Raw genomic sequence first — 12,653 nt, 5'->3', positions numbered from 1 at the left:
AGCGCCTGCACTTTAATGAGTGATACGTTTTTAAAATGTACTAAAGACTGATTATTTGCAGAAATTCTGTTTAAGTACCAGTGAAAGCTGTACTGTCTTTTTTTCCTAGATCAATGTTGGTCATGGATACAGATGCATACCAATAATAGTAACCCAGACAGGTATTATTTTGGCATTGGTTGGAGAACAAATTGAATTCAATGAATGTTGTATCGAAAATCTCTCAGGATGTTTTTTATATATTATGTATTCTATGTATTGTTGTTTTATGTAAAAAAATAAAATTATGGTCATAAATTGACCGAATAAACTAACTGCAGCAGACAAAGGAGAACATAATAATATTAATATGAAGTTATATTGAATGCCCTCAGTGCTTTGATTTTTCACAAGTGTTATCATTTGAGAGCAGATTTTGTTAATTATAAAAGCACAGGGAGCATCTTGCTCCTGTAATACTCACTTTTAGAGTGCTTTCCTCTCCGTCTAATACCACACGAACAAGTGGGATGCTGATGATCATTCCTGCAGAAGACAAATATACAAATCTTGGTTCACACTAAAATCAAACATGAGACCAACTTCTGAAAATTGATTGCATGACATAACTCCCTGAAAAAACAATGGTGCCTCACTTACCCAAGACCTACATTACATCTTCTTTGAATGGCATAACGTGAAAGGAAAATGCTACTTAACAGTATGCATCAGTTCTTGGCATGTAGAGCTGCAGAGATTCACACTCTGTGCATAGATCGTCATCTGGTGTTGGGCTCGGATGCTTGCACCTTGTTGTTTTCCTGGAAGAAGTCTTTTGTAGCCACGAGATAGGTGACTCCTCCCTTTGACGATAGTGCGCATGGGCATCGACTCCATCCTTAGATTGTTTTTCACCATAATGGGAAGTGATGGAGTGTGTAGAAACAGAAAAGATGTCCATGTGAATGTATCTAAGTAAGATAACACTGGAACAGATATAGGTTCCGGGGAGGTGGGTGGGCGTGTGAATCTCTGCAGCTCTACATGCCTAGAACAGATGCATACTGGTACGCAGCATTTTCCGTTCGAGGCATATAAGCTGCAGAAATCACACTCTGTGCATAGACTATACAGCAGAGTCTCCCCTAGCGGTGGTCACCTGTATCCATTGTAGTGGTCTGAAAAAGTGTCTTAAGAACAGCCTGGCCTACAGAAGCTTGTTGCTTTGCCTGCACCGCGACACAATAGTGTTTTGTGAAGGTGTGTGTGGTAAATGCAAAAAGAACTATTGATTGACAGAATGCATAACAATGTCATACATTCACGCCAGTACAGAGATCTGGGCCTAAATCCATCGTTTTTTTGCTCACCATGCCATTCCAGTTTGGACCCAGCCATATGCAAATCAGTCTTGACCCTGTGCCCAATGGGATCAGTCCAGCCCGAACTGCCTGGCCATATCGTCCCTGGACTGGAAACAAGCATCCTAGGACCCGTTTTGGGGTTTCACGCCTCTTCAGCCAGGATAGCTTGATTCCAGTGGCATGGAGGGCACGGGACTCACGACTGAGCATACCCATCCCACTCGGGGTGACCAATGCAAAAAGAACTATTGATGGACAGAATGCAGAACAATGTCATACATTCACGCCAGTACAGAGATCTGGGCCTAAATCCATCGTTTTTGTGTGGTAAACCATGTCGCTGCCTTACAAATGTCTTCTAGGGGAATGTTCCCTAAGAATGCCATGGAAGCCTCTAGTTTGCGTGTTGCATGCGCTCTAGGGGGAATTGTTATTGTATGTTTTGCTTCTTGTAGCATATCTAAATGCTTTTGACTATCCACCTGGCAATTCCAGCTTTGGAGATAAGGTTGCCTTTATGAGGTGGAGAGAAAGCTACAAACAGTTGGTGTGTCTTTCTAAAGGCTTAAGTCCTGTCTATGTAGAAAAGTAAAGCTCTTTTAATATCCAGCGTATGAAGAGCTCTTTTCCGCTACTGAATCAGGGTTTTGGAAAAACACTGGTAACTCTACTGATTAAGATGAAAAGCAGAGCTTATTTTGGGAAGGAATTTTGGATTTGTTCTAAGAACCACTTTGTTACGATGTATTTGTAAGAATGGCTCTTGTATGGTTAAAGCCTGGATCTCACTTACTCTTCTGAGAGAGGAGATTGCGACAAGGAAAGCCATTTTCCATGTAAGGAATTGTAATTCGCATTTGTGTAAAGGCTCAAATGGGGGACCCATGAGTCTAGTAAGAACAATGTTTAGGTTCCACACCGTAGAGGGTGGCAGTCTGGGTGGAATTATCCTTTTAAGGCCTTCCATAAAAGCTTTGATAGCGGGTACTCTAAACAATGAAAAATGTTGTCTGTTTTGTAGGTAGGCGGCAAGGGCAGCCAGATGTAATCTTATAGGTGAATATGCCAGATTGCATCTTTGTAGATTTAGCAAATAGCAAATAATGTTTTGAATTGAAGCATCTAATGGGTCAATTTTGTTGTTATTGCAGTAAATGGCGAATCTTTTCCATTTAGCTGCATAGCAAGCTCTAGTAGTAGGGCGTCTGGCTTCTTTAATAATGTTCATACAGTCGGGTGGGAGGTTGAGGTAACCGAACTCTAGGATTTCAGGATCCAGATCGCTAGATTCAGTTCTGCAACTTGGTGATGAGAGTTTGCATACTGGCTATCCTGTCTGGATTGGGGTATGCTATGGCTTTGGAAGGGTCTATTGTGGCTCCTAGATACTGATGTAGGTAGGAGGGTTGAAGGTGTGACTTGGTATAGTTTACTGTAAATCCCAAGTTGTGTAGCAGTTGAATGGTTTGATAAGTATGGCGAACACACTGGATGTGTGACTCGGCTTCTATCAGCCAGTCGTCCAGGTACGGAAATACATGGATTTGCTGCCTTCGCAAGTGCGCCGCCTCTACCGCAAGGCACTTTGTGAATACCCTGGGTGCTGTGGTCACCCCGAATGGGAGAACTTTGAATTGATAGTGTTGGCCGTCCACTTTGAACCTTAAATATTTCCTGTGAGCAGGGTGTATGGGAATATGGAAGTAGGCGTCCTTGAGATCTAGTGTGGCAAGGAAGTCTCCTTGTTAAAGCAGTGGAAGGACTTGTTGAAAAGTTATCATGTGAAAATGATCTGACTGTATGTAGAGATTGAGAGGTCTGAGGTCCAGTATTGGCCCTAGAGTACTGTCCTTTTTGGGGATTAGGAAATACAGGGAGTATACTCCTGTCCCTTGATGCTGTATAGGGACTGGTTCTATGGCATGTTTTTGAAGCCGTGAGAGAACTTCCTGTTTGAGGAGTGTCAGATGTTCCGTGCTCATCGGACGCTGCTTGTGTGGTATGTTGGGGGATTTGCAGTAAGTTCCAGGCAGTAACCATACTGGCTAATTTGTCTTACCCACTTGTCTGTAGTGATGGAATTTCAGACAGGTAGGAACTGTGAGAGTCTCCCTCCAACCGGAGTAGTATGGTCTGGAGGAAAGTCACTGTTTATTAGCTGGAGAGGCGCGAGTGTTGTTGTTACCTCGGCCTCTACCCTTTTTGTTATTTCCTCTGTACCCACCTCTAAAATATCCTTTATTGGGGGATGTTCGTGTGGTGTTTTTATAAGAGGATGCAAGAGTGTCTGTACTGATGTTTTTGGATGCTCCTCTATAGAAGGAGCGTAGAAAGGAACCTCGTGTGGATGGAGACTGTAATGCTCCCACGTATTTAGCAGTCTCTGTGTCCTTTTTCATTTTTTCTAAAGCTGTATCTACAGCTGGACCAAAAAGTTGTTCCTGATTGAACGGCTGATTGAGGATAGTTGTTTGTACCTCCTGTTTGAAACCAGAAATGCGCAGCAAGGCATGTCTTCTTAGTAACACACTAGTGTTGACGGATCTAGATGCGGTATCTGCTGCATCAAGGGCACATTTAATTGATGCATTTGCTATTAATGTCCCTTCTTGAATCAAAGCATTGGCATTGGTTTTTTATAGATCAGGCAAATGCTGCATTAGGGATTCAAGCTCGTCGTAAGGAGCCCTATCGTACCTGGCAAGTAATGCCTGCGCATTGGCTAACCTCCAGTGATTAACTGCCTTGACAGCAACTCGCTTGCCCGAAGCGTCTAATAATTTAGACTCCTTGTCTGGAGGCGGAGCATCACCGGTGGTCTGAGAGTTGGAACCCTTTCTAGCATTGGTCACTACTAGAGAATCTAAGGGAAGTTGACCTTTGATGTATGTGGGATCATTTGGAGCGGGTTTATAATTTTTATCAATTCTAGGATTCAGAATTCTAGCCCTTACAGGGTCTTTGAATATCTCTGGGGCATGCTTAATGACACCTTTTGACATGGGCAAAGTTTGTACTGTCTTTTGTGACTGTGCGAACGTGTCTAGTAGGAAGTCTTCCTCTGTGTGGTCCGAATGCATTTGAACACCATGGTACTGGCCAGCCCTATCAATGAGCTGACTAAAGCCAATATTGTCATCTGGGGGAGATGGCTTTGTGGAGTATGCATCGGGATCAGGAAGGTCTACAGGACCTACTGGGTCATCATAGTCATCTCATGGGTCCTGTGGCACGTCTGTGTCGTCATCCGAGTCAGTGAAAGGGACATTATTCCCTCCCCCACCCCCTAAATCATCATCATCCTGTGGTGGTGGCGAGTATGGAGGAAGTATACGAGACTTTGGAGGAGAGAAAGGCTTAGTAGGAAGAACAGGAGAAGAGGGTCTTAAAGGTGAAGTGGCACAGTCTCTTTTCTTTACAGGCACATCAGGGATGTGTGGTGTGTCCAATTTCCCCTTCTTGTGTGAAATGTTGACAATATGGCCTGTCTTGGGGTCAACTTGGAGAGTTTTTTGTTTCAGATCAATGGGATCCGGCCGAAAAAGTTCTTCCTTTTCGGTAACCGCTTTTGGTGCCGATTTTTTCGGTCCCAAGCGAGGTTTAGATTTCTGCTCTGGAGCCTTTGAAGGGGGTTTTGGATCTTTCAGCTTCGGTGTTGAGTCGGAAATCTTCTTCGGTTCTGAATGTTTTGGTTTCGGATCTGTGGCCTTTTGTTCCTTCAATGCCGAGGTGTTCGGTGCCGATGGCTTTTTGGGAATTGCAGGAGTAGGATGAGCTCCCGGTTTCGGTGCCGAAGGTGTCTGGGGGGCACTGATATGTGGCTTGCTCTGTCCAGAGCTGCCGGAAGGCTTTTCTTTCGTCTTCGGAGCCGAGCCTGAGGGCGGGCCTTCTGAAGCTTTGTTTCAGTCGCGACTGGGGCCGGCAGACGAAGTCTTGACCAGTGCCTTCTTTTTCTCTGGTAGAGTCGCGGCAGGGGCACTTGTACTCACTCGTTGACCTGGAGTGATGTGGTCATCGGAGTCGTCTGCCTCGGAAACGATGTCCAGATCCTCCGAATCCTCTGCCTCAGGAACATCGGGGCCTTCATCGAAGATGTCTTCTGGCACCGGTGTAGCTTGTTGCGCCATAATGTGTCGTCGGGCCCGTCGATCACGGACAGTCTTCTTAGAGCGGAAGGAGGCGCAGGCTTGGCAGTTTTTCTGCTCGGGCGAGAGACAGAGGTTGCAGACCTTGAGTTGGCAGTGGCGTGACGAAACTTGAGGGGGCCCCCCTGCAAGATAAGTGGAAGGTGGTCTCCAGCCAGGGTATTGTGCTGAAGGAGCCCTTGAAGCTTGCCACCACCCCCACACCACAGGTGCTACGGGTGCCTATGTTACGCCACTGGCCTGGTGCTCCTGCTGCTTTCTCCTTTATGGTCACTGCTTGGTCTCTGTTCTTGGAGCCAGACATGGCCTCATTCTAGTAGCGCCTAGTCACCTCGTCTCTTCTTGTGACACTATACCTCCTGTAGGAACCCAGGCATTTCTAAAGGCTTCCACAGACACGATTCAGGCCCTTCACTGCGGTTTTCTTACACTCTAAGCAACGGCTGATTTGGACTGAGAGGCCTCCCCTGAAATGTTACTGTGAAGTGGAAGAAGATTACATTTCCGCAGTGGGGCACCCATACCTGAAAGCGGAAGGGAGGGCCTTTATCTATAATTTTGTTCTTTGCTATGGATTTATTGCCTCACTTAAACCAAGCTCATCTGCTTGCCAATTCCTACAGCAATGACCTTTCCATGTCTTGGTCTCTGGGCCTCTCTCCCTCACTTCTGATGATGCTTTGTTTTGGTACAAGGTTTGGTACACCTCCCTCTTCCCTTTGGGCCTCTGTGTGCTCCTTTGATCTTGAAGCAAGAAGACTTCAAGGGCTGTTTTGTGAACTTCTTTTACCAGGGCCTTCCGCCAAGGAATGGATCTGGCTCCCTGGTACTCAATTCACAAGCCAGGTCTTTGCTTTTATGCATATGAGATAAGTTTGCTCCGCTGTTAATTATATCTTTATGCACTTTATTGAGTCTTCGGAAAACCCTTTTCACTATACAAACAAACAACACAACTACTGACTCATTGGTTGTTAATTTTCAACAGTCTGTTGTGTGTTAACTTTGTTAGCCCCAGGACTCATAATGACATGAAGGACAAAAAAAGAGAAGGTCCAAGAACTTTAACCTTGTATAAGATGTCTAGGAAGCCGGGCATTTGGTGGGGCAAATTCTTCAGCCACACAGTCACATGCCTTATATAGTCAGGCAAACACTGCTTCTCTGAGACAGCTTTGTCTTGTTTGATAAGGACTAGTAGTATCAGCACTACAGCAGAATCAAGGAACCTCTCAGTAAATGATCCCAAAACTATTTAGGAACATCAGAAAGTATGTTATGATTAAAACAGGAACAAAACAACAAACATTGGATCCGTCACTGCAAAGTTATAGAGTGTAAAGTACCATTCCCATTCATATGGACAGTCCATTAATTCCGGCGCAGTGCTCACAAGTGGCCCTGGAGGCTTCTTCCCACTCCATTAGCACAGCATAACTCCAGGCTTCAGTCAACCTCTTGCCTTCAGGCAGGGTGGAGGGGCTGGATGAGAGTCATTCACCTTGTGCAGCCAGGCAGCGTTCAGGTCCCAAACTTCACAGAGTTCCTGGGACGGTGTCTCTGGCTTGACCAATGGCAAATTAGCTGAATAAGACTTGGATTCAAGCTTGGCTGACAACACCTAGACCACCAAGATTTCAGGCATAGGTTGCACCAAAGACAACACCCTTCCAGCCATACATCCTATATGGCATAGCTTGCTGTTCATGTAGGTACGTGCTTCAGAGCCATATATAGGGGTAGTAAGCACAATATAAATAGCCAAGCCCTGATCAATGACAAACAGGACCCAGGGGTTCTTTGCCACCATAAATGTAACTGTTCTTTCTTAGTGCAGACTGGGAATGTGAAATGTCCAGCTCACATGATGTCTACGGGTTACCAATATTAAGTGCCCAAACGTGCAAGCAGTAGCAAACTAACAGCCCTGCCAAGTACCACGCATCAGGCGTTAAGACTAACGCATTTTGGTGTGGTGGTCCGCATCTCCGCACCAAAACGCGAAGTCACTCATTTATGGCGCCTCCTGTAGTTGGCTGGCAAACGGAGTGCCACGCTATTTCAGCGCTCATTAAGCACAGCTGCACGGAACGGACGCTGCTCTGACAGCATGAGCCTACACTGTACTACACCACGGTGGAACTGCACTGCTCTGCTCCGGTGTTGTGCTATTATATGTTTAAAATCTCTCTCATCTGCCAGCCAGGAGGTGGGTCCGGTCCTGCCGACCAGGCTGGGCTCACCTGTGCTCGAATTAGCTACACCACCGTGCCATCATTCACAACAACTAAGAGTCAACTAAGTGGGCGGCGCAAGCGGGCGGAAGTTTGTAAATTTAGTTGCAGTCCACCTTTACTCGCACCCCCTCCTGTGCCTTTAATCCTGATGCCGTGCGACTGGACCAGGCTGCTGGAGAATCATCGTCGGGCCCGTGGGTTTCAGTCAGTCTCAGCCTCAGGTGCAGACTCGTACTGGCCACTGAGGTTAGTCATGTGTGTAAATAATTTTGACATCAATCATAATCTCACAACATGGCGTCCCTGTAGAGGTGGTCATCTTGTGTGGGAATGTTGCGCACGATACTCTCTGTCCCGTGCTGAGGTTCCATTCAGGATCTGAGAGAGCGCGGCCACTGTCCTCATGTAACAGGAGGCAAATGAGACACTCGTATTGATTTGTAATTGCATTAATATAGTGCTTCCTACACAAGACGTTGAAGTGTTGTATGACAGGTTGCACTCTACTCCAAGTTAGAGGTTAAGGCAGTAATTATTAGTTATTATTGCTCACTTAGATTAGTCTTGTGCTTTCAGGAGACTGGCCTATGCATTTCCTCCATTATATTTATGGTGGGTTACGTTAATAGGAGTTGGGTAGGATCATTAGTGTAAGTTCATGTAAATGGAAGGAATGGTTACACAGAAGGAGAGTTTGTGATCTATGAGAAGTATGGCCAGTTTGCAGAAATACAGGTGAGAGAAAGGCATGCACTAGAGCAGGTTGCACTCAGGCAGATTAAGGTATCAAAAGGTTAGTGAATAAAGGGAGAAAGGAAGGAGAGAGAACAATCAACAGATTTAATTAAACGTCAATTTTCATGCTGGGTCCTAGGAATATAGTGGGAGGAGGCTTTTTGAGAGAGCTTTGCAATCTAAGGTTCTAGAAGAAGCAGAATGAAGGGATGATGGTTGTGGCCTGTGGGAAGGTGCTATATTTCAGTAGTTGCCAAACTGTGTGCCGTGGCTCCTTGGGGAGCCATCAAACCTAGCCAGGGGAGCCACGGACCAGGCACTTTAATGTATTTAATAATTAGACTTAAATGCATGATGTTGATGATTTGTAAGTGACATGCCTAAAGCTGTAAGCGTAGTGCTTAATTGATGGCATGTCGAGGGAGATGACCTCCATATTTCACTGGATCCCCATGTTCCAACATTCCCAAAGTAAGCGGAAGATGCCTGATTAATTTTTTTAGACTTGGTAATAGTTTCGTTTTTTTACAAATGCATTTTACACCAACGCAAGTTATTAGGAAAGTACAGTTGTCCTTTCTATTAAACACACTATGGGGCCGATTATGATGTAGGTCGGAAACTCTTCTGACCGAATCGGTTTCGGAATGGTTCCGACTGAATCGGGTTCTGCGAGTCCGACCGACCGATTACGATGCATCCCAACATCGTTCGGTCGGACTTGCATTGACTTCAATGGGAGCCTTTGTTCGGAACAGGGACACAGGCTCCCATTGAAAAAAGGGGTGGTTGGGGAAAACCTTGCACCCTGTGGCGGGAACCTCATGGTGCCTGCCACACTGTGCATGGTTGCAAAGAGGGGACCCATGGGTACCACCATGGGCCCCAACCGGAGGCCTATGGGTGAAGGGGGGCCTGCTATGGGCCCCCAAAGTTAGATTCCGACAGCCATTTTGTGACGGGCAAACCGATTCAGAAGGGCTGTCAGAAACGGCCATTGTAATCGATCGGTCGGAAACCGTGTCCATATAGCTGTACGATTCGGCTCCGAACGACGGGCTGTCCGAATGCCGATCTGAACCGAATCAGACAGTCCGAACGGTTTCCCCACATTGTAATCGTTTGGTCGGAAATGTACCACCACAGGAAAATAAAATCACATCTTTGAAGAAAGCAAGTGCGGTGGACTCTGCTTTTTCTATAGACCTGGAAATTTGGACTTTTAATCTTTGCCCAATAAGTATTGTAATCATTGTTAGCTCTATAGAATTGAAATAAGGCTAGTACAGCCTGAGATTGGAATGTTTTTTACAAATATGAGGGTGTGTTGAACATCTCTGTCTAACCTCTATAATATTGTTTACCCAACTTTGTAAAGATTGTTAGCTCTATAGATAAGAAATAAGGCTAGTACATAGGCCTGAGATTGCAATGTTTTTTTACAAATATGAGGGTGTGCTGAACATCTCTTCCTAACCCCTGTAATATTGTTTACACAACTTTATTTGTTGTGTTGTTGGCATCTCTTGGGGAAGTAGATGCCAGAAAGAACAGAATAGCACCCCAGCAATATTATGAACAAAAGTGCTTCACACTACAAATATAAATTTAAAGTGACCATTTGATGTGCGATTACATTTCCCTGTCAAGGGAACACTACTACCTATTTTCTGTTAACCCTGCATATATGATTATAATACCTTCATCCCAATTATTTTCAGGAAGAAAAATGCAAGTACTTCCAAGGCTGGGCTTACATCCACCCCACCCTCCAAAAAAAGGAACAGTGGGGAGCCATGGGTAATGGCCAATGGGTCAAGGGAGCCGCAGGTTGAAAAAAACTACCAAAGTCTGTTGCGACTTTGGTAGTTCTGTCTGGCCGGTAATGGTGTAGTGGAAATGGTCTACAGGACTGTCTATGGATTTGTCCCACCAACACGTTGCCTCTACCATAGACTACTTGCTCATCACGTTGCAGCTTTTACATGAAAACAAACTATCTCACCGTAATGTTTGCCTGCAGCTGAAAGATGTAACATGCTTATAGTGGATGGGGCTTCAGTGGCAGCATGACGTGTCAAGGGTGCACTGGGTAGCACTCCACTCACAAGGGCACAATACAACAAGCCAGCTATGTTGGTACTTGTCCACCATTCGTCCAGCTTGCTCCTATTAGAAGCAAGAACTGAGCAGCTGTGGAATCACGGAATGCAGAAAAGGAGGAGGTTCCACATCCAGACATATCCATCTTCTTATAGGTTAGAGACCAGGGGTCACATGTATCGTTCCAAATTGCGATCGCAAACGCCGAAATTCGCAGAATTTTGGCTTTTGAGATCGCAATTGGGCTTAGTGGTAGGTAGTAATGAAAAATTGCCTCGCAAAATTTGCGATTCCCTATTTTGCAATTGCATTTAAGGAATCGCAAATTACGATTCCTTAAATACAATGTAAGAAGCACAGAAAAAGTGCAATTTGGCCTTAAGGAATCGCAAATTACCACCAACTTCAAGTTGGTGGTCATTTGTTGCACTCCATACAGCCCTTACAGACATGTCAAGTGTCCCCGACTCGTCCCCCCTGGAAGACCGACTTCTATCTGAACCCCTCCTTACTAAGGCCATCTCCCTTACATATTGCACATTAAGCAATAAGCTGCCGGACCCCTTCCTTATTCTTAGAGACAGATGGCAATCAGACATAGGGCAACTTGACGATGAGGACTGGCAGACAGCTCTGATGTCCCCCAGGGACGCGGCTATCAACCAACACTTTAAACTGATCCAGTTGAAGATCCTACATAGGACGTACCTCACTGGGGTGACATTGGCCAAGATAGGGACTCGACAGGATGCGCTTTGCCTGCGTGGATGTAAATGTGTAGCCACCTTCTATCACATTCTACGGGACTGCCCCTACGTACAATACATCTGGGAGCGGGCCACTGACAAGATGCAAGAAGCATTGGGCAAATCAATTGTGCTGAAACCCCCACTAGGACTCCTGAACATTTGGGAAGCGACTGACCTTACGGACGTAGAACAACAATTCACCACCCTGGGATACACCCTAGTCAAAAGACCCATAGCTATGAAATGGGGGCCCCAGACAAGCCGCTGCTGATTGATTGGGTGGCGGAAATGGACAAATGTATGGTAGCTGAAAAAGAAGTCTACAAAACCAGAGGCTGCCCTAAGAAGTGGGATAGGAAGTGGGGGGCCTGGAATGCCTACCGGGGAGAAATATGTACTTCACCAACTGTTGAACTTGAAATGACACGACAGAAATTCCTGTAATTGTGATACCTGGTTGTAATGTTGTATCTTCAGCGATATTTTCCTTTAAATGACGAACGGAATATCACGATATAGGTACATGACAAATGTTTTATTTATCAATAAACTTTTACCCAAAAATAAAAAAGTTTGTGATCATTTGCGATTTCTTTGAAAATATGCACTTTGTTGCATTTTTCAAAGTGCCATATGGCGCACATTTTTTTTTGTTTAACATTTTTTTATTGGGGTTTTACAGTACAGGTTACCGTTTGAGACTCCAGCAATAATGCATTTTAACACACATTTGCGAGTATTTGAATATCATGTACAGTTACAAGGTTCGCGATGTCATCATATATCTAGCCCATTAGGGAGATTATTTTACAGTAGTTCAGGTGTCATCTCCTGGCTAGTCTCGCCTTATGTTGGTATGGTCTGCTGTGTCTGATTAGGTGAGTAACTCAGGGGCAGAAGTTGGTATGTTGTCCTCTCCTCCATCCTTCTATGTTGTCCCCATTAGGATACCTGAACATCTGCTCTGTCGGATTAGGTCAGTATCGGAACTGCCGAGGGGGAGAACAGAACTGTGAACTGTGGGGGGGAAATAGGGTGAGGGGGGACGCGCAAAGCGGACAAGGTGTACAGTTGTGTCAACTTGTGATGTGACTGGCTATAATTTGGTTGGTCTGTGCTGTTGAGTATGTGGGGGGGGAGAACTCGGTTGTAGGAGAGGGTGAGAACCCTTCGGGTACGTTCCAGGCGTGCCGTCTGTCATGCGTGTCTTGACGTTACGCAGTGGTGGCTGGTATCTGCACTACGGGAGATAGGAGCGGAGTTTGGGGTGGGGGCTGCGAGGTTTCAGGCGGTTCTCCTACTGCTGTCTCTTTTTTTTTGTCAAACCGTTTTTATTGCAGG

The 12,653-nt window shown here is 45.4% G+C and overlaps 1 protein-coding gene across 1 annotated transcript in view; it reads right to left on the bottom strand.

The window, feature by feature from the left end:
• The window catches only part of LOC146808453 (transient receptor potential cation channel subfamily M member 2-like), a 2,757,229-nt gene that overhangs the window by 2,259,836 nt on the left and 484,740 nt on the right, over positions 1–12,653 (bottom strand). The window contains exon 8 of the mRNA XM_085623562.1: positions 464–525. Coding sequence (XP_085479688.1) covers positions 464–525 — 62 coding nt within the window. The remainder of the gene's footprint in view (positions 1–463; positions 526–12,653) is intronic.

Source organism: Triturus cristatus, chromosome 8 (assembly GCF_964204655.1).
Source record: "Triturus cristatus chromosome 8, aTriCri1.1, whole genome shotgun sequence".
Classification (NCBI taxonomy): Eukaryota; Metazoa; Chordata; class Amphibia; order Caudata; family Salamandridae; genus Triturus; species Triturus cristatus.
This window is presented reverse-complemented; position numbering and strand designations above follow the sequence as displayed.